Source organism: Gambusia affinis, linkage group LG20 (assembly GCF_019740435.1).
Source record: "Gambusia affinis linkage group LG20, SWU_Gaff_1.0, whole genome shotgun sequence".
Taxonomy (NCBI): Eukaryota; Metazoa; Chordata; class Actinopteri; order Cyprinodontiformes; family Poeciliidae; genus Gambusia; species Gambusia affinis.
In genome coordinates, this window is record NC_057887.1 from 20,561,249 (window position 1) to 20,588,690 (window position 27,442).

Sequence of the window (27,442 nt, forward strand, 5' to 3'; positions counted from 1 at the left end):
ATTCTAACTTCTCCCTCCACCTTTGCACATTAAGTTGCAGTTTTTTACTCAATTTCTCCAACTTCAAGAATAAAATTTGAATAGATTTCAAATGATACGAAGTCATAGACAAAAAAGATTGTGCGTGCGTCTATACGGCATGTATTACGGCGCTGTGCTCCAAAAAACATGGCAGCCTCCGTAAAGAGCATTTGCGTAAGGTAGCTGGAGTTTCACATTAAAGAAGCCTTTTTTTCTGATTTGGTCTTCGTTTCCATTGGATTCAAGTTATACAGTAAGCAAAGTAACAATTTTATTTTCTGGTTGGCTAACTGTAAGTAGCTGTAATGCTTAACAGTGAATGTTAGTTGTGGATGTTCTTAAAGTTACAAAATATGGAAGCGAGGTACCAACACTAGTTGTATGTATGTGTGCTTCGTGCCAACAAAGTGCTAATATTGTGGCTCCAATTCACTATTAATTGATTCTGTTTATAAGATTGAATGTACATCCATGTACATCCATTTTTGAAATGTACATCCATTTTTAATTTAAAGGAAGTGGATTAGAGCACTAATAATTAATTCTAAAAATTATATCAGAATTCCAATCTGTTTCGAAAGAGTCCAAATTCTGAAAGAAAAAAATTAATTATGAAATTAAAGTATTCGGACATTAATCTCAGCATTCAAGAAGACAGTATTCTTTGTCTTTCTCTGACAAAATTCTGAGATTTAAGACAGGATCTGGCTTTTTATCTCAGAATACAGAGAAAAACAAGTCAAAATTCAGTCTTTGATTTTTGAATTCAGATATCAGAATTCTTTTGTTTTTTCCTTTTCTACCATAGAAATAGTATCATAATCCTGTATTTCCCAGGTTATTGAAATATAACCTGGACACACAAAGACATAAAAAATTCCCCTATCATAATTGTGTAACAACAATTTTTTCTCACTTCACTTATAAATGTTGATATAAACATTACCAGTCGAATATTTTATATTTAAAATAATAATAAAATAAAATTTCATATGTTAGCATTTTGTATTAGAAGTGCAAACTAACTTTTGAAAAAAAAAAAGTATTCTCATTGCATTTAAAGGGGACCTTTTATGAAAATTAACTTTTTGCAAGTTTTTTACTTTCACTTGGGTTTCTACTGCTTTTAAAAACAACCCAAGCACTGAAAAAAAACCATCCAGATGTTTTTTGACAATATGTTAATGTTTTTTGGTGCCCAGAAAACGAGTTGTTTCAAAAACCTCCCAATTTTTAAGTCCCAGTCAGAACTGCGTCATTACCTAGCAACCCCAGTCCGTCACCTAGAAACCCAAGCTGAGCTCCAGCATGTTTGGTCAGCAGGTCTTACTGCTGTATGCACTGTACAAGTGTTTTTTTTTTGTTGACTTACCGACCAGAAACCACTTGCTGCATTCTTGTTGGTTGTGCAGGAAGCGTCACTTCTGCTTTTCAAAGATGTAGGCTTGTATAGTTGGGCATCTTTTTACAGCCATTCTCATTTGCAAGTGTAAACATTGAGTTGGGTTATTGGCATAAATAAGAGACTATAGACTGATCCTAACCTGTTAAAGAAAGCTTAACGGGTCACCTTTAAAGCTGCGACTCTTTGACAGGTGTATGTCTCACATGTTGATGAAGAAGCTGCCCCCAGTGCAGAGCGTCTTGTTCCTGGTTTCCAGGAGAGCCAGCCAGCTCTCCAGACAGCGGTATGATGTCATCGTGGTGGGTGGGGGCCACGCAGGAACCGAGGCAGCGGCTGCAGCGGCCCGAATCGGGGCAGAGACCCTCCTGGTCACACAGAAAATACAAACAATCGGTACGAAGAATGGGTTTATTGAGACTGGGTGAACATCTAGAGATCTCACTGTGCCTACCTCCTCACAGGCGCGCTGTCCTGCAACCCGTCCCTGGGCGGCGTAGGTAAGGGTCACCTGGTGAGGGAGGTAGACGCTCTGGATGGGCTCTGCGGTCGAGCTGGAGACTGGGCGGGGATTAACTTCTCCGTCCTGAATCGTAGCAAAGGCCCCGCCGTGTGGGGGCCGAGAGCCCAGTTGGACCGGCAGCGCTACCGAGAGTTCATTCAGGTTTGCCACACACACACACACACACACACATATATATGCTGGGCCAGACGTTAGAAAGGAGTTATAGGGGCTGTAACCCCACAGTTTTGGGGGGTGATGCAGAGATTATTCTTTTATTTTTTATGTAAAATTTACTTTTTTGAGCTTTACATTATGTTATAATCTCTTACACCTGGAGTGTTGCTTTGATTCTTTCATGTTTGTGAAACCTTTTAATCTCAGATCCAGTTGTTCTACCTGCAGGCAGAGCTGCTGTCCACTCCCAGGTTGACGCTTCTGGAGGGTTCAGTGGAGGAGCTGCTGGTGTCGGATCCGAACCCTGCAGAACCTGGGCGCCACAGAGTCACCGGGATACGGCTCGGTACGCAGCAATCATTTTCCACATTTTATTCAGGGAGTCCGTCCTTCCTTCTTTTCTTCCTTCCTTCCTTCCTTCCTCGCTCCCTCCCTCCCACTGAACAAACGGGGAAAGAAGACCCTGTTGAGCTCGAACCTTTCTTCCTTCCTGACTGACACACACACACACACACACACACACACACACACACACACACACCATGTTGACCTGAATCCTGGATCCCTTTAACATAAATTAACATAACAATATAAATTGTCAGTTGTATAATCTCAGGTCAGATTTTGTCACCATGGTTTCTTAATCCCTTCATCAGCCAATAGCAGCCAGCTGATCTCTGCCTCCTCCGTGGTTCTGACCACCGGTACCTTCCTGTCCGGCTCGCTGTTTGTGGGTCGGACCGCGTCCCCCGGAGGCCGGATGGGAGACGCCCCGTCGAGTTCTGGCCTGACCCAAACATTGAGGGACCGGCTGGGTCTGAGGGTGGGCAGGCTGAGGACCGGAACCCCACCCAGACTTTTAAAAGACTCAGTGGACCTTTCCCTGGCTAAACTCCACCCGCCGGACCGCCAGCCGACGCCGTTCAGCTTCATGAATACTCACACCCGCTGCAAGGTCCAGTCCGGGATTGGTTCTGACTTGGTTGGGTCCATCGGCACATTTTCATCATAATCACTGCAGATGCTTTTATTTTGAAACTTCTGTAGCCGGAGGAGCAGCTGCCATGTTACCTGACCTACACGACTCCAGGTGTAGAGAGAGTGGTGAGGGAGAGTCTCCACCTGAACTGCCACATCCAGCAGGACGCCAAGGGGCCCAGGTACACAAAGACTTCACCAAAAAGTATTTACACCCCCAACTGTCACTCCGACCACCTTTCACTCACACAGCATTATGCTGCCACCACTGTTTCTCTAGTCATCAATCCTTCGTTATACATTATCGTCTGTGTGTTTATTATTCATCCCTCCTTCTTTTCTTCTTTCCTTTTTTACTTTCTTGTTTTCTTCTCCACTTGCTTCCTTACTCTTTCTTTTTATTTCCATCTTTGCCTTAGTTTTATTCCTTCCTTCTTTTTCCTTTCTATCCTTCTATTTTTCCTTCTTCCTTTCTTTCTATCATTTCCTCTTTTTCTTCCTTTCTTAAATTTTTTTCAGTAAATAACCCCAAATTAAGCTCCTTATTTGTTGCATTCCCTTTTAGCACTTATTGCATTTACTTTGTTTTATTTTGTATAATATGTACAAAATAAAACAACTTAATGCTTTTATTTTGATAAGAAACCTTCCATTGTTTATATTGTAGAACGGCAGCTTAACAACAGAAAGGAGTAGACAAGTTGCAACAGAGTTGTAAAATGTGTCTTGTTATTAGCGGCCCCCTTGATAGAGGCACAAGGTATGTTTATTTTGTAAATAAGGATATTTCTAATATTGATCGGTTGGAATTGTACATTTGTTTTATTGTATACAAACACTAGGTCATAGTTTTGGATTGGAGTTGATATTTTTATTTTTAGTTGATATGTTACGGTTGTAAGAGTGTGTTTTTGTAGCTTACACTGTCTTTTGTGTGTGTTTGTGCAGCTTTTACGATGAAACTCAGGATTTTCTCCCAATTAACCTCACTGTTCATCAGTAAAGTCACAATCCTTCATTTTGGAGGGATCTGCTACACTTTCCTTTAACTCCTTTCCTTCGTCCTTCTTTTCTTCCCTGTGTATTTGGGGTGATGTGTAGCTCTAGTTTTCTCCCACACACATTCTGAAACCTCTCAGCTCCAGCATTAAGCTGTCAGCCTCTTCAGCCTCCTGCTGATTTTTGATCCAGTTGAACTGAAGCAGAAACATTTAATCTCTGTGTTTTTCTCTCACAGATATTGTCCCTCCATTGAGTCCAGGGTGCTGCGCTTTCCAGGAAGAAGTCACCAGGTGTGGCTGGAGCCCGAGGGGTTGACCTCTGACCTCTTGTACCCACAGGGTCTATCCATGACCATGCCTCCTGACGTGCAGCTGCGCCTCATCAGGGAAATCCCTCCCTTGCACAGAGCGGAGATCCACACTCCAGGTATGTAGAAAACCTGACAGAGAGCAGGAAATGGACGTCATTAGTAGATGTGTCTCCATTAAACGTAAAACTTTGTCAATATTCCACTAATGTTAAAAAAATAAATCACAGTTTTACAAAAAAGTCTTCAGTGATTCCATAAAATAAGGAACACAATTAAAGTCAAACGTGTTAGGACCGCTGACTTTAAACACAGAAATTTAATCTCAGAAGACTAAAGTCAAAATTCAGAGAAAAAAGTCGAAATTCTGCGATTAAAGCCATAATTTTGAGACTAAAGTAAAAATTCTGAGGGAAAAAAACCCCATCAGAATTCTAGAATTAAAGTTAGAATTCTTAGATTAGCCAGAGAATATTCTGAGATTATTGTCTGAATTCTGGAAATATAATCAAAATTCTGTGTTTAAAGTTAAATTTCTCAGGAAAAAAATTCTAAATTCTGGAATCAGATTAAGGTCACAATTCTTAGGAAAGGAATCTACATTCTGAGAAGACAGAAAAAAATCAGAATTCCAAGGAAAATGTCGGAATTCTGCGGTTACAGACAAAATTTTAAGATTAAAGAAAAAAGTCGAAATTTTGCAATTAAAGCCAAAATTTTTAGATTAAAGTCAAAATTCTGAGGGGGAAAAAAAAGTCTGAATTCTGAAATTAAAGTTGGAATTCTTAGATTAGCCATAGAATATTCTGAGATTAATGTCTGAATTCTGGAAATTTAAATCAAAGTTATTTGTTTAAAGTTAGATTTCAGAGAAAAAAAAGTCTAAATTCTGAGATTAAAGTTATTTTTCTAGTGGTCCTTATCCTTCTCTCTACAAATAAATAAGTTTGTTCACAGTTAAATTATTAAAAAACCATCATCCTTCCAACCACGTCCTGTGGTCTCCTTCATCTTTTCTGCCACGGTATCATCTGTTTATTGATCACATGACCTGTAGGATGCAAAAGTGTTTCCATAGCATTTTTATGAAATACGCCAATTTCAATACAGCGAATAACCTAGGCAAAACTTATTTTTAATTTTGTCTTTTTTAAATCAAAAACTTGTTTTTTTTTTAATTGTCCTTTCATCAAACTAATTTATTTTCATAATTCCAATTTTGTGAAACTGTATGGTTAATGCAAACGCAGCTGCTTGTTTTTTTCTCGTACAAACCTGCCGCTCTCTGCAGGGTATGGTGTGCAGTATGACTATGTGTGTCCCACCCAACTGAGTCCCGCGCTGCAGGTGAAAAACACTCAGGGACTTTTTCTGGCCGGCCAGATCAACGGGACGACGGGTTACGAAGAGGCAGCTGCACAGGTGATTCCTGAAGCTCAGAAAATAACTTAAGGCTTTGGATAGAGCTGCATAATCTTTTTTAATTAAATCCTCAGCAAACTGTCAATGGTTGGAAATGTGGAATTTCCAAGTAACAGAATACCTTGGAAAAATATTCAGAATGAAGTCCTAATTCTAATTGCTTAAAATCAGAACAATAATTACTTTAAACCCATATCTGCTATGAATAGGGATACAAGTTATTGATTGTTATAATTTTGCTCCATTATATCTCCTGCTTTTGTAGCTAAACCAATCAGTAATTTTATAATGATATTGACTAGCTCCGCCATTAAGAACGGCTGAATGAGCGCTATTGATAACATAAGGTTCTTTAGATGTTTAAAATCTTAAACAACTTAAAAAGTTTGTCAAGTGCTGTTTTAAAATAGAAACACATACAGTTCATTTTGCATCCCACCCCTGACTTTGTTTTGAGCGTTTCCGTTCTGGTGTGTCCGCCATCTTGAAATCCTGTATCTTTCCTGTTGGTGATCCTGCGCTTCAGGATCACCAACAGGGCCCTCTGCTGGATGGCAGCCAAACTACAACACCAAATGAAGGTTTAGTTAATCGACCGGATCTAATTTTAATCTAATAAACCATTAATTGAAAATGAATAGTAAGTCAGTTACCTAGCTAGCATCCAACCTAGATAGAGTGAATGAATAATTTTGGGTTTTACCGTAGCGATCAGACAGGAAGAAAAGAGAAAGTGAATCATGTATCTCCGTTGGTGTTCTGTACAGGGGCTGTGGGCGGGGGTGAACGCCGCCCGCCGCGCCCACTCCCAGCCTCCCGCGGCGCTGTCTCGGACAGAGAGCTACATCGGCGTCCTCGTTGATGACCTGGTGAGTCGAGGAGTTACCGAACCGTACCGCATGTTCACCAGCCGGGCGGAGTTTCGGACTTCTCTGAGGCCGGACAACGCTGACCTCCGCCTTACGATGAAAGGTAGCCCTCCGTATCGGACTTGGTTTCCTTGATAAAGCCCCAGCTAGGGCCCGGCGACATAGCTTAAACATAAAATCCCGTTTTTTTCATACCAAATCTGATTTTAGTTTATAATTTTTTTGCTTTTCTTTTTGTTTTTCAAAAAAGAAATCACAGAAAATATTTAAAAAAAGCGAGTTTCATATTAATCATCCATTCTGCGAGTTGTATGACGGAGCATTTGGACCAGGCTTTGAACATTTTGGTTTTTGTAATATTATGACTCTGGCTCATAATTATATTCTTGTAATTTTACGGCTTTATTCTAGTAATATCAAGACTTTATGCTGGTAATATTTCAGCTATTTTACTACTTTATCCTAGTAATATGACTTTATTCAGACAATAGTATTCCAAGAATAAGTTAATTAAGACTCATTCTGGCAAAACAAAAAAAATCCAGATTTCCCAAAAGTTAAATCTTAAAAATCCAAAAACATCTGACTTATCGCATGTTGTTCTGCGTCTCCATCAGGATTTGAGCTGGGATGCGTCTCGGCTGTGCGCCACCATGAGGCAGTTAGGGTGCGTTGCAGTCTCCAGAACGCAATAGCTGCCCTCCAGGCTCTCACAATGTCCTCAACCAGCTGGAGGAAGAAGCTGCTGGGAATCAGCATGAGCGAGAACAAGAACCAGGCGCTCAGGTGAGTCCTGTCGGTTGAACCAAAACTACAAAAGTTTCAGTAACATCCCCGGTTTATTTTTGGTTCTGGTTTCCTTTCTTTCCAGCGGGATGGACCTGCTGCAGTACAAGGACGTCTCCTTTGAAATGTTGGCTTCTGTTTTTCCTGAGTGCCTTTCCCCGTACATGGAGTTCTCACAAAGACTCAAAATAGAGGGTAAAACCTGACTTCTGGCATTCCACGTTAAGACGACGACCTCACTGTAAACCCAGGGACACAGGATTAAGAGTTCAAAGTCAGATTTTGATTGTTTTTTGATGGCCTTAATGCTGACACATCTATCCGCATGTTTTATTGTTATGAAATTACGAAGGCATTAAATAAAAATAAAAACTACGAGAATAAAGTTAGAATATTATGAGAATAAAGTCATATGAAAATAAAGAAGTTGTAGAATAAAGAGTTATAATATTATAGAGAAGGAAGTTGTGGTTCTGTAAGAAGTCATTATTTGACTTTCTATGAGAAGAAAGTCAAAATTACAAGATTCAAAAGCCACAATATTATGGGAATAAAGTTATAGGAGAATAAAGTCGAATTAATACGAGTAAAGTGAGTAATATGGAAATAAAGTCAAAATAACATGAGAATATGGTGGTACTATTACAAGAATAAAATCATAATATTCCAAGTTTATTCTATTAATATAACTGTTCCCGTAATGTTATGACTTTATTCTTATATCCTTTCTACTTTATTCTTGTATTGTTTCAAGTTTATTCTCGTAATTCTAGTGACTTTCTCGTAATTTTATTTTTTCTTGGTATGGCCCAACTACTCCCATTTCTTCAGGTTCGAACATTAAACAATCTTGACTCCCATCTGTCACGCAGCCGTGTACAAGCCTCACTACGACCAAAACAAGAGCGAGATCAAGAGGATTCAGCGCGAGGAGAACATGTCTCTGCCGCAGGACGTCGACTACTTCACCCTGCCCGTGTCTCTGTCGCAGGAAGTCAGAGAAATCCTCGACAGATTTCGGCCGACCACCGTGAGTCTGAATTTTACTGCGTTTTGTGACATAAAGAAGTAAATTTTTTTTTGTAACTTGTCGCTGTTTCTGCCAACTAGCTGGGAGCTGCTACCCGTCTGGAAGGCATGACTCCTGCGGCGATCGCCAATCTCTTCAAGTACGTCAACCTTATAAGGAGACAGGAGAGCACGATGAGCGGAAAGCAAACGGACCACGAGGAGGAAGGAGGAGAGGAGCCGTGCAAAAGAAATGCATCTTTACCTCAATAAGAGACTGAGAATGTAAACAAAAAAATATTTATTCTGGGAAGATAAGAAAAAAATACAAGACTTTCATTCAGAAAGAGGAGAAAATATGTAATAAAATTCTGACTTTAATCGCAAAATTCTGACTGGTCGAAATCCAAATAAATAACCAAATGTTCTTAGGTGTTAGTAAATGAAAATAATCATACAACTGTTTCTTTCTCGATAGAGGATTTGTAAATCTGAATTTTAAGCCCAAAATGTCCCAAACATATTTGGTAGATTTGAGACTAGATTTGCCTTATTGTGCATAAACAATTTAAACATTTCTGATTCTGAGAAAAAACTGAGTTCAGAAATTAAAGTCAGAATTCTGAGATCAAAGTCAGAATTCAGACTTTAATCTCAGAGATTAAAGCCTGAATTTTTTTCCATTAGCCCTAATCCTCTTCTGTGCATTTGTTATGTAAAATAGTGTTTTATTTTTGAAAAATAGCTGCACAATTAAAACATTTCTATGTTATTTCAAAGTTTCTGTAACGTGAGGAATCCTAACTCTGATAGCAGCAACAGTGGGAACGCCATTAAACTCCATGAGACCTTCTCAGCGCTGCTGCCGCTCGTGTCAAGATGGCCGTCCAGCTCCGCGGCGCCTCTCGTGAAGAAGCCGAACGGAAACCTCCAGTGAGGCTGAGGAACCCCTCTGGGGGCTTCTGGGTAAACGGTGGTTTCTACGAACGTGGCTTTGGCCGTCAGGGTGAGAGGAGATGATAACGGACACTAGAGAAAAGAAATGCAGATAAAATGATCTGAAAAGTAAATGTTTTACAGTGTTTCATACAATGGCATTTTAGGACCATTGTAGACAGAAAAAAACAGTACATTTCTGCCCAAAAAAATTAGAAATTTTTTAATAAATCTTAGAAATTTTCAAAGTAAGAATTTTGGAAATATCTTACTTTCAAAGAAAGTGTTCAACTTCTGAAACTTTTCTGAGATCAGAAGTTAAAAATTTTCTAAACTCAGAAAGTTTGAGATTTATCTCAGAAATATCTAAATGTTTCTTAGCTTTTTGGTGGAAATGTACTCCTTTTTTAATCTTCTATGGCCTTAATATGCTATCATAGTTTTAGGACAGGCGAGGTTCTGCACCTGGACGTTTTGACAGCGGAAGAGAAATTTGGCTCCCAGGATGTAGTTCTGAGGAACCTCGATGAATCCCTGACGAGCCCAAACAATTTGGATGGAGAAAGAAACAGGAAGGTCGCAGCCAGATTTACATGACTCCTGTAGAAAGAGGAGAAAATGTTACAACTGTGATACGACGGCAGCCTCACAATGAGTGGAATGGAGATCACCCGAGTTCATCTGAAGTTGATTGATTGATCTCAATTGACTAATGATTAATTGGAAAGCGGACATTTTCTTAAAAGCCAGTGTCAAGAGGGCCAACCAACGTCTTTCCATAACAAGAAGTTTGTTGAGTTTTTAAAAAAGCACTTCTATTTGATCATTCAGGTTTCCTCACATTATTAAACTTAGACAACTCTCAAAATCAACCGTGCTTACAAACACCGTCTATTTTTATATAACATTTAGCAATTTTTCTGCGTTACGGCCTCTGATTTTTTTACTCATCACATTCTCGCCTTCATAGCAAATCAGTTATTTCTGGTTGCAAAGTCACCGCTGCTCCACCATTCATCGAGTGTTTATATTTCTAAACAGAGCCGATTAAAGTGCATTTTCCATCCCACTGCGGACTCCGCCAGGACCGTTTCTCTTTCCCGTTCTGGTTTGGCCGCCATTTTCCCGTTCTGCATTAACGGTTCTGCTTAAGTATGACCAGCGGCGCCCTCTGCTGGATGGCGGCCAAACTACAACAGAAGAATGCCTAAACAGATGTTATTGGTTAATTGTTCGAAACTAATTTACTAATAAACCATTAATTGATAATTAATTGTAAGTCGATTAATTGTTTGCATACCTAGGCTCAAGCAATTGTGGTATATAGACACCTTTGTATGGAAGTTATGTTCACTTTTTAAATCAATATTCCTGGATTTTATTACAGTCTGGCAACTAAAGAACACTTAAAGCAAGTTAAAGAAAATGTTTCTTAAAAGTATGTACACAAACAAGGAAGAAGGACAGCAGAACCGTGACGGTAGAGAACGGAGGGTAAGACGACAAGAAGTGAAGAAAACACTCAAAGGAGTTAAAAACTGGACAGAAGTAGGGAGGAGGAGGAAATTCGGGAGACTTCGAGGAGCTTGGTCGCCGCGAGAGGGACGGGACCAGAGGAGCTAGACGCAAGTAGTCCTGACAAGTTTTGACCTAAGCTAAGTGAGCTAGCCGCTTCAGCACCACGTGTTCAGCTGTGTTCAACGGAGAACCAGTGAACTGCAACGTTCTCAATGTTTCTCAGTCTGTGAGGGATGAGGTGGAGCACAAAGCCCAGATCTGATTGGTCAGTTTGCTTTTGTTTATTTCACATTTTGGCGTTTTTCTGTAAGATAAACATGAATGAGTGGAGTTTGAACCTCCTGTAGTCCTAAGATCCCACCCGAGGTTTTTACAGTGCGCGGTTCTGGCGGGTCGCAGGTTTATTAGCCTTTCTGTGGTTTCACAAACTGAACATCTGCTGGGTCACCGCTCGCTGACACCAGCAGATGTTGAAAAAAGGTCCGACTGATCGGAGGGTAGCACAAAACTGTCACTGCACCAGACCTGCAGGAGCACAACCACCTCCCCACTGCGCAGAAATCAGGACTAACCTAAACCACAAGAGCAGCGGACATTGTTTTATTTATTCAGCCGATGCTAAATAATAAAGACATGGAAGCAGAGCCTATATATCCTTGTGGTTCACGGAAAGAGGAGCGTGTTGATCACAGGTTCAGGTGGTGTCAGAGGTCCAGAGGACGAGAAGGTGAAGCAACAATATTTGCTTAATTTCTACTCTATTTTAGCTAAATTAAATTGTTTAATCCACAGTCTTAGCACAAGGAAGAGCAGCAGATGTCAGCCGACAGGTGACCCATCAGCTCTCCAGTTCAGGAAACATCAAAAAAGCTCCTAAATCAACAACCCGCCAGAACTGACACGGTAAAAAGCTCCACCAGGATCCAAACCGCTCTTAGAACTACGAGAGGTTCAAACTCCTTTCATTTATTTTTATCAGAAAAAGCGCCAAGCCAGCAAATAAACAAAAGTAAAGTGACCAATGAGATTTGGGCTCTGGGTGCTCACCCTCACGCTTGTACGTAGCATCTCGTGCTGTTGTGATGTTTTGGCACAAAAGATTTTTTTTTCCTCCATAATTTTGTTAATAGTAAAGAAGATTAAATAATAAAAACTCCAGAAATGATTCTTTTAATTTTTTACTTAAAGGAAGATCTCAAGGTTCACAGAGTCTGTACAGCCGTACAGCTGCAGGCGCTGCTGCCCTCCGATAAAATCCTGCAGGCGTCTGCGCAGTTCTGAACTTTAATTGTAGGAAAGAGTTTTACACATAAAGCAATTTATTTTCAAAGTTTTTATCATTTCCTTTTTTCAAACTCTAGATATAAACAAATGTTATTACTTCAATGTAAAAAGATTAAATTAAATAGTTTATTTGGCAGTGCTCCCTAATGACAATGGCTATTTTTAGAACTCGCTCCAACTGACAAGGTCCCCTCGGGCCACCGGGGGCCCGCGGGCCCCGTGTTGGTGACCCTGTTTTACAGTGCAGACACAGAGCCACGCTGGGCAGCGTGTCCAGATGGAAATGCCACATAATTCTTGGTTCACAAAGAGAAATCCTTCTCACCGCTCACTCAACGCTCCTCTTCAAGCACAACTACATGTTATACCTGCAGTTCACATGGAGCTGCACAGCAGAGCAACACGGTGGGTTTAATCTGGACTCCTGCCTCCATGTAGGAGGTTTAATCTGGACTCCTGCCTCCATGTAGGAGGTTTAATCTGGACTCTTACCTCCATGTAGGAGGTCAGGGGATTTATAATGCGCTGGGGGAAACCCTGGATAAATGTATCAACATCAACGACTCCTGGATCTCTGGGCTTCTCACCTTTTCTCTAAGGAGCCCAGAGACCCTGCAGAGAAAACCCCTCAGTATAACAAGGCAGTTCCCTGGAGGGGGCACTCTCCAGTACCCCCTCCAAGGACGTAAAAAGGCTGGGTAAACAGTCAGAACCCGACCCAAACCCGTCGGTAGAGGGAGAGGCTCCTCTTGTTCACCCCAACATTCAGGCACCAAGACTGGGGGCAACAAGTCAGCCCACTCCTGCCCAGCGCCTCTCACAAGGGGCAACTCCAGGGTGGGAGAACATCCAACCCCTTTCAAGGAGACTGGCTCCAGAACCAGGCCTGGCTCCAGGGTGGGGCCTCAGGTAGGGGCCAGCAGAACCACTGTTTCCAATGGTCGTTTTCATCATAAGGATCTTTGGGCTGCACTTGGTCTGGTTCCTCACCTTGGACCCGTCTGCACTGGGAGGCATGAAGCCCCCACAGCAAGACTCCTAGGATCACTGGGACACTCAAACCCCCCCACCACGATAAGGTGGCAGCCCATGGAGGGTGTGTGTGTGTGTGTGTGTGTGTGTGTGTGTGGGTGGGTGAGTGGGTGTGTGTGTGTGTGCGTGTGTGTGTATGAAGTAACCTGTTAATTATGTAAGAAAGAGAGAAAATGAGAGAGAGGAAGAAAGTTGTTTTTTAAGATCAGGAAACAGATTCTGACCTTTGGTCCAGTTGGGAGGTGAAATGAATCTTTTCAGTTTTTTAAAGATTTTTAGGCTCTAATAAAGTTTTTTAGGCCGTTATTTAACAGGCTGAACAGGAAGTTGGGAGGAGAGAGAAGGAAACGACATGCAGCCGATTCCCCAGGACTGGGAATTGAACCCAGGTTGACAAACAAAACCAAGAAGTAACGTCCTAAATAAAACATCATTTACAGTTTTACTATAAATCTGTTTAAAAAATAACTGAATTAGGCGTTTCTTAGCCCCTTTTCCTTCTCTTTTATACAAGCAGACAACACTAAGCTCAACAACACAAAATCTTTATATTTATTACAAAGTATTGATTTAAGAATCGATTTCTGATTAAATTGTCTGTTTTCATGCTTTCATAGATTCTTCTTCTTTTTACCTTTTCTACAGTTTTTCATGTTAAATTGCACTTTTTTGTTAAGTTTCTTATATTATCTTGAATCTGTATTTATAAATAAAGACTAACATAAAGATCTCACAGTAACTGTTATTTTTGATAAAAACGTTTTTTTCTTATAACAAACAAACCAGATAAAACAAGTTTGAGCTTCTTCATGGTCCAGAGTATTAAATTATGATTAGATTAAACTAATCTTCAATTAACATCCTGGAACCTGAAGAAATCCAAACCTGTTAAATCAGCTTTTAATGTTTGGTATAAAAACATAAACAGGATTTATCAAATAAAAACAGGAGAATGAACTGAACTTGTGTTGATCCTTGCTGGTCATGTTGACACTCAAAGAGCTTCACACTACAGTCACATTCACACACATGCAGGTCGGGGGGCAACTTGTCACTAAGTGCCCCGCCCTGGGGCAGCTCAACATGTGGCTGAGGAAGCTGGAATCGAACTTGCAACCTTCTGGTCACAAGACGACCAGTCTACCCGCTGAGCCACAGTCACACTAAAACAGCCACTGCATGATCCTTTTTATAATCTTTTTAAAATACAGGTTTAAACAGTTTAATGAGCTTGTGTTGATCCTTGCTGGTCATGTTGACACTCAAAGAGCTTCACACTACAGTCACATTCACACACATGCAGGTCGGGGGGCAACTTGTCACTAAGTGCCCCGCCCTGGGGCAGCTCAACATGTGGCTGAGGAAGCTGGAATCGAACTTGCAACCTTCTGGTCACAAGACGACCAGTCTACCCGCTGAGCCACAGTCACACTAAAACAGCCACTGCATGATCCTTTTTATAATCTTTTTAAAATACAGATTTAAACAGTTTAATGAGCTACAATTCAGTGCAATTTAATATAAAAAGTGAATAGAAAAGGTCAACTAAAGGTCAAACCATTAAAAGCACAAAGTACAGTGAAAATAAACAGAAATCATTATTATTAAAAGAAGAAATTTTAACTCTTAAATCAATACGTTGCTATAAATATTGAGCCCAGTGTTGTTGCTCTAAACCAGTGAAGGGAAAAGGGCAAAACGTGACGTTTGGCTAATTCAGTTAATCTGACCAGTTCAACAATAAAACTGACCAGTTAATCTGACCAGTTTAACAATAAATCTGAACTTTGTTGGTCCCGGAGGTTTTGTTGGTCCAAATTCTCCTGGACAGTTTCTCCAGAGACCTTGGTCTCTTCTGAGGTTTCTGGATGGGTGGAACAACCAGATGAAGGTTCTCCTGAGAGTTCCTCCTCAGAAGAAACCTCTGGACTCGACACTTTGACCGGGTCCTCTTGGTTCTGATGGTCTTTCTCCGTCTCTTGGGAAACTGTGAGATGTTTCAGGTGGAAATTTTCTTCCTGAGCTCTCAGACTGTCAGCCAGCAGTAAATCATTTCTTGCTGTTTCTAGATCATTTTTGACACGTCTGATCTCCTCCTTGTATTGATCTGCCTGATGTTTTAATGCCGTTAATTCGGTTTCGTACCGACAGTTCAGCTCTTGGTACAAACCGTTTACCTCCTCCAGCTCAGCCTGGATGCTCCTTTCTTTGTCCTGCAGGAATTTGATTTCTGTTATCTTGTTTTCCTGGAGGATGGTATATTCAGCTGTCAGATTGTCCAGAACCATCTTGTCCTCCACTGTTCTCTCCAGGTGAGCTTTTCTTTCCTGCTCGATCTGCTGCTTGTAAGTTTCGACCTCCTGCTGTAAATCCATAAGGTCTTTTTTGTATCTACATTGTAGCTCCTGGTAGAAAACATGAATCTGATCCATTTCATCGTTTGCTTGATTGTAATTTCTTCTGATATTTTCTGGAGGAGCTCCTCCTTCTCTGCTCTCATGGTGTCCAGAATCACTTTGTCCTCCTCCATTTTCTCCATGTGATCTTTTCTCTCCTCCTTCATCTGTTGTTGTATGTCCATGATGTCTTGTTCAAATCTACATTTTAGCTCCTGGTTTGAAAGGTGAACCTGATCCAGTTCTTGGAGCAGCTGTTTCTCCCTCTTCTGTCGGATGGTGATTTCTTCTGAGGCTCTCAGATTGTTGATGAGCTGCAGATTCTCCTTCTCTCTTTTAATGTTGGCGTGTTTCTCCTGTCTCAGCTCCTCCTGATATCTTTCAGCGTCTTGCTTCAGTTCAGAAACGTCGTTTTCATATCGACAGTTCAGTTCATTGTATGAACATCTGAGCTGAGTCAGTTCTTCTTGCAGAAGTTGCTCGCTGTTTTGCAGGAACTCGATCTTTAGGGACATTTCCAGAAACATTAATCTTTTGTGTCTCTTCCTCCTTCCTCAGCAGAGCATGGTATATTCATGCTGTCAGATTGTCCAGAACCATCTTGTCCTCCACTGTTCAGTTGTTCTTGCGCTTTTCTTTCTCTCAGCCTGAATTTCAGCTACAAAGCTTCCCGGCTGAGGAGGTGGGCCACCTTCAACTCCTTTCAGCTGCCTGCTGACTGCTTGTCACTGAACTTCTATTCTCTCTAGTTCCCTCTTGCCTCTTGGCCTGGTTGATGAAAGTTTCCTTGAGATCTTTCTGTTTCTTTAACTGGAGTTTCCTTTTCTCTGCCTCCAGGTGGGACAGTTTTTGGTCCCTTCCAGCTCTCTCCATTTCCAGGAGGTAGTTGAGTCGCTGGGGTTTTGCTGGCCTCCGTTTCCTCCAGTGGGATCCCATCGATCCACTGTTGAATCTCGTGAATGATGAGACATTTTCTAATTCAATCTGAAAGGTGAACGCCTGATCCAGTTCTGGTCAGTTTCTCCCTCAATGAAAAATATGCAGAATTGTGTTGCATACAATTCTGCAGTTGATGACATCACAGCCTGTGACAGTGACATCACAGAGTCTTCCATTGCTGGTGGTGTGACATCATTCCTCCTCCAAATATCTCACTCTTTATTCTTGTTTACATTCAAAATAGTCCAGGATTCTCTTGTTTTTATCCCAGATATCAGGGCATCAAACTCATTTCCATGGGCAAATCAAAAACCTGAATGTTCAGGTTGTTGCTCCAGATCGTACTGATAAAAAACAATCCAGCTGTTAAAATATCAATAAATATTCTTAAAATAACATAATATTGAACATCTTTTCACACTAATCAGTCCATCCAGGATTGTTTTTGTGGTTTTCTGCAATCATCACAGATTTTGTGATGCTAATTTAGAAATATTTGTAAGGAATTTTTACGATATTTGATCTAATAAATTATGTTAAATGTGATCTTTTATTAATTACTAATCGGTCATGCACTGTAACTTGACATCAAGTGAGGCTGAGACAGCGGTCACCAAATGTTTTTGGCCAATTTTGAGAAAAAATTTTGATAAACTCAGAAAAAATGAGGGGATTTGTTGATTTTTTTTTGGGTTATTTATTTACAACAACATGAAAAAGTAAAAGATAAAAACTATAACTATTGATTTCTAAATCTTGTTGAAAGTTGGGTCGGACTGATTAAACCTTGTTTTTTGCAGACTCTGCTGCATAGATTTGTTTTAGAAAAATTCTTCTGTTTTGATTTTGATAATGTTGTATAAACTTTAGGTAAGGGGTCACCGACGTTTTTCAGACTGGGAGCTGCTTCACGGGTCCAGAGCAACACGAAGGGCTGGTGGTTTGATACAGAGATAAATATTCTTGGCTCAGCCTTTTTAACAATAATACATAAATATGATTACATGCTGCCTGAACATATTAATGTTAGGGACTACTGACAATATTTATCAGTAATAATTTACCATGGCAGAAATGGTTAATTACTATAATGTGATCAGAAGTTCTTAGTTCAGAGTTTTAAGTTTGATTCCCTTTTGGAGATTTTCTGTCTGATTCTAAATTTCCCACAAGTGACTGAGAGTCTGGATTGTTGCAGCTGAACAGCTGAACAAACTGTGAGATTTTCCTTATAATAAAATAATAAAAATAAAATAAAATAAAATAAAATAAAATAAAATAAAATAAAATAAAATAAAATAAAATAAAAAAAGATAAGTTATTGTGTTTTTTATCATCCAACCCTCTTTACTATTAACAAAATTGTGGAGAAATTAAAAAGTTCTTTTGTGCCAGAACATCTTGTATGTAGCACATCATTGTGAGTCTGTGGGGGTCAAAGGGCAGCCAAAGCCTAAATCTAATTGGTCAGTTTGCTTTTTCTGTGAGCTGAAAATGATGAGTGAAGTTTTAATCTCCCGTAGTCCTAAAATCCCACCTGAGCTTTTTACAGTGCGGGGTTCTGGGGGTTTATTAGATTTTTTTGTGGTTTTGCGAACTTGAAGCTGACGGTTCACCTGTTGGCTGACACCAGCAGATGTCGAAAAAAACGACACTCTTAGAACTACGGGAGGTTCAAACTCCTGTCATTCATTTTTAGCTTACAGAAAAAGCGCCAAGCCAGCAAATAAACAAAAGCAAACTGACCAATAAGATTTAAGCTTCGGCTGCTCACCCCCACAGACTCAGATATGTGCTACTACAAGATGTTTTGAGACATAAGATCTTTTTTTTCTACATAATTTTGTTAATTGTAAAGAAGGTTCGATAATAAAAATTTCAGAAATTTTTCTTTTCTTTTTTTACTTCAAGGTAAATCTTAAGGTAGACAGAGTGTGTGCAGCCGTACAGCTGCAGGAGCTGCTGCCGTCTGCGCAGTTCTGAACTTCAACCATAGAAAAGAGTTTTAGCCATAAAGCAATTTATTTTAAACGTCTTAATCATTTCCTTTTTTCAAACTCTAAATATAAACAAATGTTATTACTTCAATGTAAAAACATTAAATTAAATAATTTCTTTGGCAGTGCTCCCTAATGACAATGGCTATTTTTAGAACTTGCTCCGCGGATGACGGACAAGGTCCCCTCGGGCGACCGGGGGCCCGCGGGCCCCGTGTTGGTGACCCCTGCACTATTGACTACTATTTAACGAAGCTTAGGCAGTTCGCTAGCATTAGCCTGTTAGCCTAAATAAGCTATTAGCTATATTTCTGACTTACTAGCCATGTTTAGTTTGCTGAAAGGAGTAAGTAAAGTACAGACAACATGCTACTGACAGCATTCATGCTAACATTAGCATTTTGGCTATTTTTAGCTGATACACTTACTTTATCATACTGAATGGTGCAAATCCATGTTAGTGAAGATGCTTGTGACTTTCCACACACTATTGACTACTATTTAGCAAAGCTTAGGCAGTTCATTAGCATTAGCCTTTTAGCTTAAATAAGCTATTACCTGTTTTTCTGACTGATTAGTCATGTTTAGTATACTGAATGGAGTAAGTGAATTACAGACAACATGCTGGTGATGCCTCACAAGCTACTGACAGCATTTATGCTAACATTAGCATTTTGGCTAATTTTAGCTTATACGCTCATTTTAACACGCTGAATGGTGCAAGTCCGTGTCAGTCGACGTTCTCGTGATTCTCCTCATGCTGTCGATCGCGCTGCAGTTTTCTATGGCGTCGATGCTAACTTTCAGTGTCGGAACGCCGGGTCCAAACCGACGGGTACAGACTGACGGGCGCCCTTTGGCAGGCCCCGTTTAAATGTCTTCAGAAATTTTCTAGTTTCTGACTGTAATACATTATTTCACACCTCCTTCTATCAATTTGTTACGTCAGGATGCATGTGAAGGTGTATTTTAAAACATAACTTTGAATGAATAAAAAATGTCTTCAAAGTACCCTATGCAGTACCTTCACAACCCCTCTAGGGATGCAACGACTAGATAAGTATTTAAATACTGACATAAGGGAGGTGGATACTTATTCAGCCATACATAATTTAACCCTTGTTATTTAATAGAAATTAGATTTAATTTTGACGTTAAAGATGTTATTTTGTCATTTTTTTAGTTAAAAAAAAAGCCCAATTTTTTTATTTATAATTGATTTGTTAAAGCAATATAAAGGGTAAATCCTTCAAGGGGGTGAAAACTTTTTATTTAAAAGCACTGTATAAGACCGAACAACAGAAAGTAGGTAGTGACAGGGAAGTAGAAGGAAAGTGATACACAATTCTTTATTTTTAATTTATGAACAATCTAAAACGTGTGGCATAGATTTCTTTCCCAACCCAGTTTACTTGAGCACATTTTGCTCCAGCTTCATCTACAAGACTGACGCGTTTTGACTTTCAGCTTTGTCAAGAGGCTGACGTTTTTTCAAAATTATTTTCTTAGAAAAGACAAACAGATAAAATGATCCGAAAAGTAAATGTTTTACAGTGTTTTCTACAATGTCATATTAGGGCCATTTTAGACAAAAAAAACAACAACAAAAAAACAGTACATTTCTGCCAAATTTAAGACATTTTTAAATTAATCTTAGAAATGTTCTAAATAAGAAAATTTCGGCGTACCTGCGGATCGATCTGACAGTCCTGTATCAGGACTCTCGTCCAGTTCGGTTGGAGGCCCGAGTTCATGGCGATCTCATCTGGAGCAGTGGATCCTCGGAAGATCTCATAAATCTGTGAACGCAGCTCAGTGCAATTCTGAGTTTCAGAACTAGATGGCATAGGGGAGGAAATAAAATACTTTTTAGGGTTTTAGTTTGTTTAAAACTGGTGTTTTGTCCCTACAAAACTATTTCACATATAAGGTTTGAACGAGGACAAATTGGTGCCTGCTAGGCTACAACTAATGATTATATTGGTAATCAATGAATCAAATATTTTGATGATTAATTGAATATAAAAAATTATGGATTCTGCAGATTTTTCTAAATTAACCACTAAAGTTTTTTATATACAATACTAAAAATACATGAAAAGATGGAAATAAACAATTCAATTATTTTATTTTATCTTTTTTACTTTTTAAACAAGAAAATAAACAAAGTAGTCAATATAAACTATATTACTTCAAGTGGCATATTTTGTTTAAAGAAAAATTAATTTGGGGTTTTCAAATGAAAAGTAAAATATCATCAGCATAAAATGTAACTATGGCTGAAACGATTAATTAAATTAATTGTGATGAATCGATTATTGAAATAATTAACTAATTTAGTAAGTGATTAAATAAAGTGGGTTAGAATTAGAATAAATTGGTGTCTGCTAGACTGCAATTAATCAACCAACATGGTTTTAATCAGATGGTAAAGAAATTTGGGGATTTGAAATGAAAAGTAAAATATCATCAGCATAAAGGGAAACATCACAGTCAGTGCAACTAGGGCTGAAGCGATTAATTGAATCAATCATAATGAATTGATTATTGAAATACTCGTCAACTAATTTAGTAATTGATTAATTGTGTACTAAAGTACACAGACTGGTTAAAAAAAGATGATTTTCTGAAGAAAAACACATAATCACTGCAGTAATTAGGCCAAGACTGTACAAAAAAACTGTACTCCATTTTTTTGAGTACCCTAACCCTAAATATGTTCAAAAAGAGAAACAAATATAGTCTATATTTAATCCAAAGTTTACTGCAACAAAATGCACCAGTGGGTCACAAAAATATATTAATTTTATACTGAACCTGATGTCTGCTCACCTGAATGTGCAGCCATTGATGGTGTTGTGTGTGAAGAGGACGGGCGATAGCCTGCTGGGATCAGAGGAACACCTGCCAGCTTCTGAAACTCCAAGTGACTTCAACTAATCCACCATCAAGGAAGAAAGATGCATTTATGCTGATAATAATCAAACTTCTGACACACAGCAGTTACTTTGTTGTCTAGGATACCGTCTGCATTTCTCCGTTAATAAGCGCCATGACGGCAGATCCCGCTCTCAGTCCAACTGCAGGTAGTTTTGGTTTCTCAGGAGGGGGCCTGGGTGTGTCCTGCTGCAACAGCATCATAACAGACACCATAAGCTGCGTTTCCAGAAACCAGAAAATATCCAAGAACTGAAATAATGAAAATAAATGCACTTAGTGGAAACATTGTAATTTAGAAAAGAACCCATGCTTTTCGATGAAAAGTTTCGCAAAAATGCAATGGAAACACTTCTTTCGCGACATACTAGCCACGTGATCAACACCATGACGTTACCACGGGCGAAAATGTTGAAGAAGATGACAGGAAGTAGTAGGAGGAGAGTGGTTTGTTTTTGTTGTTTTCTGTATTGCACCAAACACTATAAACAATATTACCTAGAATTTCGCCGGTGGACGTAAATACAGTACAGAAACATTCTAATCACAAAATATAAACTGTAATATTTCCATCATAATAGTCAAAAGTTAGTGGATTTGAATAAAAATATTCCGCAGTGCCGAGGCTTCTTCTGCTGTTTTGGTTTAGCCAAGTAAGACGGACGACCGCTCCAAGATGGCCGCCATATTTCCTGCTCTCCAGCAGGCAATGCAGGGTCTACTCTTTACTATGTCTAGTAACGTTGATCACATGACTCCTGTGACGTGAAAGAATGGATACGACAGAAAAACCACCTGACCCTGGCACAAAAACCTTTTATCAAAAAACATAAGTTTTTCCCATTAAGCACATTTATTTTCTTAATTCCAATTAGCTGAACTTTAAGATTAATAGAGACGTAGATTAAAAATTTACATGAAATTCTACAGAGTGAGTCTGGAGCACGAGCTGCTGAAGAGGGACGTCAGTCAGGGTGAAGTTGATGGATGCGTTCGTCAGCTCCCCTCTGGGTGTGTAGTAAACCAAAAACTCTACCTGCAGGAAACAAGCACAGCTGAGTTTGAAGCTTCAATACGGATTAAAAGCACATTTATGCGCCTCCTCACCGTTTTCACAACATTTAAACAAAAGCCGTTTTGTTTGACAGGTGCAGGCCAGTCAGACAGCGGAGTAACAGGGACCTGAAGATAAACAGCTTTATTGATGTACTGCCATCTTTGTTTACACAAAATCATAAAACAACAACAAAAGGTTCTGAAACTGTCAGGTGTTTCTTTACCAAAAGATCCGATGTTAGTTTTATGGTGTCAGTTGTTGGAACCTGTAACAATAAAACACAGGCATCAGTCTGATGCAAGAGAACATGGAGTATGTATGAAGGCTTGGTGATAAACTAATTTTATTTATTATTCAAAATTTTTGGAAACCTGGATTTTTTTTCCACCAATAGATTTCTTCAGTTTCCAAAGTTCAGATCGATGTCAAGGCAGACAGGGCCGCCATTTTGATTTACAGCTTCTATTTATTTGAATTTTAAATTCAGGTCAAACTCTTAAATTTTATTTTTACGCCATATCGCCCAGCTAAGGTGTGTATATTTTTAAAAGAGTTCATCTGGACTTGCTGACCGTTACGAGACTCATGTTAAAATAGTAAGAGCTGGAGCTGAGATCCGGATCGGTGGTGCAGGACTGAGAGGTCACCATCCGGGTGCAAGACAGCGACGTAGATCTCAAAAACTCTGAAGAAAACAAGCACAAAAAACAGTAACAAACACAGAAACCTCTGCTTTAAGATATTAATTTTTTAGGTAAGTTTGCAAATAAAAAGAAACAAAAAGTGCATTTTTCAAATCTGGTGATCTTTAATTTGTTGACGCACAGAAACCAACATGTTTAACAAAAGACGTCCTTTGATAAAATACTAAGTTTGGTAATATTTGTTTCTTTGTCAAAGTTAATTAAACTCCAAACATAAAACGCTACCTGGCAGGTTTCCCTCTGAATCTACGTGGGGAAAGTCTGGTTCACTGTGTGACTCAGCAGTTTAAGTTTTCATGTGGTGTGAACCTACTGGCAGGGTTACGGTTGAAGCAGAAGGAAGAAGCGGCACCCGGAGCCGGCTGATGGAGGAGGCCTTGCACTGAGAAGTTGTACCAAAACGTCTGGATAAGATCATCAACCTAGAAAAACATTTTCTCTATCAAAAAAGGAAGAGAAAACACATCCTCTGTATTCCCTTTGTGTAATAGCGGTATTTACCTGGTGAAAATGTCTCCTGTATTCTGGGATCGGATATTCTCGAGGTGAGAAATGGTAGACATCACCTGACGATGGATACCGAGTCACAGCAGGAAGAGACGGCGGCTCTGCTGCTGCAAGATGGAAACATTTTAAACAGCAATTCAGGTTAACATCTTCATCTCTTACAGGGCTGAAACTATCAATCAGATTAATTGTGATTAATCTATTGTTGAAATAATCAACAATAGATCATTGTTGATTATAACAATAATCAACAATAATTGTTGATTATTGTAATTATCAACAATTTAGTAATTATTGAATCGTTAAATTTGAGTATCCAGACGCAAAAAAGCAACTTTTTGAAAGAACAACATATTCAGAGCAGCAATTAAGTCCAAACTGTACAAAATATGCATACACTTTGCATTTAAGAAAAAAAAACAACTTTGTCTATAAATATGTTCTATCCAGAACTTCTCAAGTCCTAGTTTTAGCTTCACCTGGTTCAAATTCTGTAAAAAGAAAAAAATCTCATATTAATCACCTCTTCCTTCTCAATTAACTATCAGTTTATCCAAAAATTGATAAACCTTGCACTCTATTGATTTTAAATCAAGACCTGAGCTGTTTTGCATTTTGAACAATAACGTATTTACATTCTAACTTAAAAATAAATGTAACTATTTGTGTATTTTTAATGCATTTCTAATATTTTATGAAATAAGCTTAAATGGTAAAAAGAAAAATCTGCAAAATATTCCAGTATTTTTTATCCGATTAATCTTCAAAAAATACTCAATGGAATAATCGATGACACAAATAATCGTTACTTGCAGCCGTAATCACTTAATCCATTTACCTTCTGCCTGAACACAAAACAATGTGTCCGTCACCGTGACGAGTGATGAATCCACGTTGGCTCTGAACATCAGCCATTTTTCGATGCAAACTTGTTTCCTGCATCAAAAAAGCTGATTTTTTAAAAACCACTGAAGCATTTATGTAACACACAGGGAGGGAATGTGTGGAGAACCTACACGTCTTCTTTTGGACAGCCGGTGAAGATGGTGGATAGGTTGGCAACATCACAATCAGCTGTGTCACAGCAGCAGCCGATGTCGCAGAAATCAGGAGTTAGATCACAGAGACAAACTGCAAAAACAAAAAGATGAGTGTTAGTCACGGGATTCGCTGTCAAAATGAAATACAAGACTTTTTTAACAATGAAGAAAGAAGTGATTATTGGTGAACCACAATCCAGACACTTGACTGTTAATTTGTCTCTCTAACACATCCTAAGGTGTGTGTGAATGGTTGTTTTTCATTTATGGTGGCCTGTGATGAACTGTGTTCAGTCAGAGGCTCCTTCAGTCACTGCAAGACTGACTGCTTCTGGAGGTTCTTCCTGCCCACAGCAGTTGCAACACTTAATTTCCCTTTTGGAAAAATTGCTTTGTTTTAAAAAAATTATTATTATAACCTAAACAGTAAAGATAAATGGGAACAGAAAGGCATAAAATTATTATAAATATTACTAAAACAACTAAATCTTGCATTTTTGGGGGAGATTTGATGTCTTGGTATTTAATATTAAATCTGAAATGACTTCAAACATTAATGACTTTACACATACATTCCTCTAGCTTTCTTTTATGTAATGCAATTAACAGTTACACTTTATTTGAAGGGTTGTGCATAAAACTGACATGACACTGTCATAAACACAACATAACACCTGTCATGAACATGAAGCAGTCTTCATAAATGTTTATGACTGATGTCATGAAGTGTCATTGGGTAAATAATGACATTTTAATGCAAGGTTGCACTAAAAGATGCATTAAAAGTGTCAACTTTGTATTATTCTGTAAATAATTACATTTTAAAAGCAAAGTTGTATTAAAATCTACATTTACAGTCCATTAAAAGTGTCAACTTTGCATTAAAAGTGTTATTATTTACCGAATGACACTTCATGACTACAGTCAAACCTTTATGAAGAGTCCTTCATTTTTATGACAGTTTCATGTCAGTCTTTTGCACACGCCTTCAAATAAATACCCAATAAATAAAATGGGGCAAAAAAAGATATTAAAAGTATAAATATTTATAGAAAATGTTAAACATACTTGAACTGTCAAACCAGCAATTACTATCCCTGCTAAACTGTTCTGCTTACTCTGTGGGTCACCCTGTGTTGACATCCGAGTTTGGTCGGTGGTTGGAGACGGAGTTTCTGTGCCCAAAGTGGGATAAAGAGTGCCTTCCTCTGTGGCCCCCGAAACTCCCGGAGCCGGGGTGGGTGAACCGAAAGGGCCTCCATTTGTTTGGCTGGAGATGGTAAAGTCAGAATCTGTGGCTGAAAGAGCCAAGTGTCCATACAGGAGGAGGACGGGAAGTGAATTCAAACGGCTAATAATCATTTGGCTAGCGGAGACATGGTTCGGTGAACGGATCCGGAGCTAAATAGTTAAATCAGCTGTAAAAACAATGTTAGTTTCACAGTTTAGTTTCCACTACACCCATAACGCCAAACATGGACTCTGTTTATTAGTAATTGAGAAATTTCAGAAAATATCTTCCGAAGTAACAATTAGCTACATGCTAACCAGCCATCTCCAAGCAAGCTGCTTGTCACCAAGGAAGTTGTCGTCCCAACTTCCGTTTTACGTAACCGCTACCGTAAAACACGAATAAACACATTACATTTGAAGAAAACAACCAACAAAATGTTAAGAAATATTCTATTACGAGATGTTGTTTTTTCACCGGCTTGTATATCTTATTGGTCCAGCATTTTTGAAAGTATAAATTGGAAGTGGACTTGGTTACTCCCAAAAAAATACTTAATAAACAATAAAGTTAGAGAAATTTCTTATAAAATTATTCATAATGTTTATCCCGTTAAAGCCTTTTTGATTCAAAGATATAAATGGAATTTGGACCCTATGTGTACTTTTTGTAAAAATAATGAAGAAAAGCTTGTTCATCTTTTTTGGGATTGTAATTACACCAAAATATTCTGGAGAGATATGTCAATTTTTTTTCATCAAAAAAAGCTCAATATTACTTTAACAGATAAGGATATTTTGTTTGGGATAGAGAAATGTGTACTAGTCAAAAAAGAATTTTTATATCTTGTTAACTTTTTTATTATTTATGGTAAATATCATATTCATACCTCCAAATGTTTACAACAAAAGCCTAATTTCCAGATCTTATTATCTTCTATTAATATCTATATAGAATCTTTAAAAATCAGCTCAAATGTTAAAGCCATTCAAATCTTAACTGCCCTTAAAGAACTACAACCCTCGAGCACCGATTTAATTTTGACATTGTAAAATAATTGTTCTATGTTCTGTAAAGCCCTCTGATGTTGTATTTGTGTAATTATTAACGTTCTATGTTGTTCATATATGTTGTTTGTTTGCAATAAAAAAATAAAAATAAAAAAAATAAAATATATATATATATATATATATATATATATAATCATAAAGTAAAAAAAAAAAAAAACATTACATTTGCCTTTTATCTTAAACAATATTTGAACAAACAAACAAAAAAAACCCAAGGGAATAACCTTATAGATAAGAAACCTCTCAAGTAACCAAAATACTAAAATTAAATGGTGACGCTTTGTCGACTGAATCATTGATTTCATTTTATTTGGGCACTG

General features: G+C 38.6%; 2 protein-coding genes across 5 annotated transcripts; one reads left to right on the forward strand and one right to left on the reverse strand.

Moving 5' to 3' along the window:
- Positions 1 to 144: 144 nt before the first annotated feature.
- Positions 145 to 8,803, forward strand: mto1 (mitochondrial tRNA translation optimization 1). Of its 2 annotated transcripts, none has more exons than XM_044103239.1 (13): positions 145 to 274; positions 1,617 to 1,819; positions 1,888 to 2,087; positions 2,316 to 2,448; positions 2,759 to 3,057; positions 3,150 to 3,262; positions 4,318 to 4,508; positions 5,681 to 5,811; positions 6,579 to 6,783; positions 7,298 to 7,466; positions 7,552 to 7,661; positions 8,339 to 8,496; positions 8,577 to 8,803. In XM_044103239.1, exons 2-13 carry the CDS (start codon positions 1,621 to 1,623, stop codon positions 8,745 to 8,747), a joined length of 2,079 nt encoding a protein of 692 aa, XP_043959174.1. In that variant the 5' UTR covers positions 145 to 274; positions 1,617 to 1,620; the 3' UTR covers positions 8,748 to 8,803. The 2 variants fall into 2 exon arrangements, with proteins under 2 accessions (XP_043959174.1, XP_043959175.1); XM_044103240.1 differs by having other exon boundaries at positions 2,331 to 2,448.
- A 354-nt stretch (positions 8,804 to 9,157) lies between these two features.
- LOC122823531 (tectonic-3-like) lies at positions 9,158 to 26,470 on the reverse strand. Of its 3 annotated transcripts, none has more exons than XM_044103241.1 (14): positions 25,940 to 26,470; positions 24,798 to 24,912; positions 24,620 to 24,717; positions 23,776 to 23,888; positions 23,588 to 23,696; positions 23,143 to 23,255; positions 22,794 to 22,835; positions 22,621 to 22,695; positions 22,430 to 22,549; positions 21,601 to 21,702; positions 21,409 to 21,512; positions 20,265 to 20,412; positions 9,876 to 10,010; positions 9,158 to 9,503 (listed from the first exon to the last, which is right to left on the reverse strand). In XM_044103241.1, the coding sequence occupies exons 1-14, from the start codon at positions 26,181 to 26,183 to the stop codon at positions 9,249 to 9,251; spliced, it is 1,773 nt and encodes a 590-aa protein (XP_043959176.1). In that variant the 5' UTR covers positions 26,184 to 26,470; the 3' UTR covers positions 9,158 to 9,248. The 3 variants fall into 3 exon arrangements, with proteins under 3 accessions (XP_043959176.1, XP_043959178.1, XP_043959177.1); XM_044103243.1 differs by having other exon boundaries at positions 23,776 to 23,885; positions 25,940 to 26,416; XM_044103242.1 differs by having other exon boundaries at positions 21,601 to 21,699; positions 25,940 to 26,416.
- Positions 26,471 to 27,442: the final 972 nt, after the last annotated feature.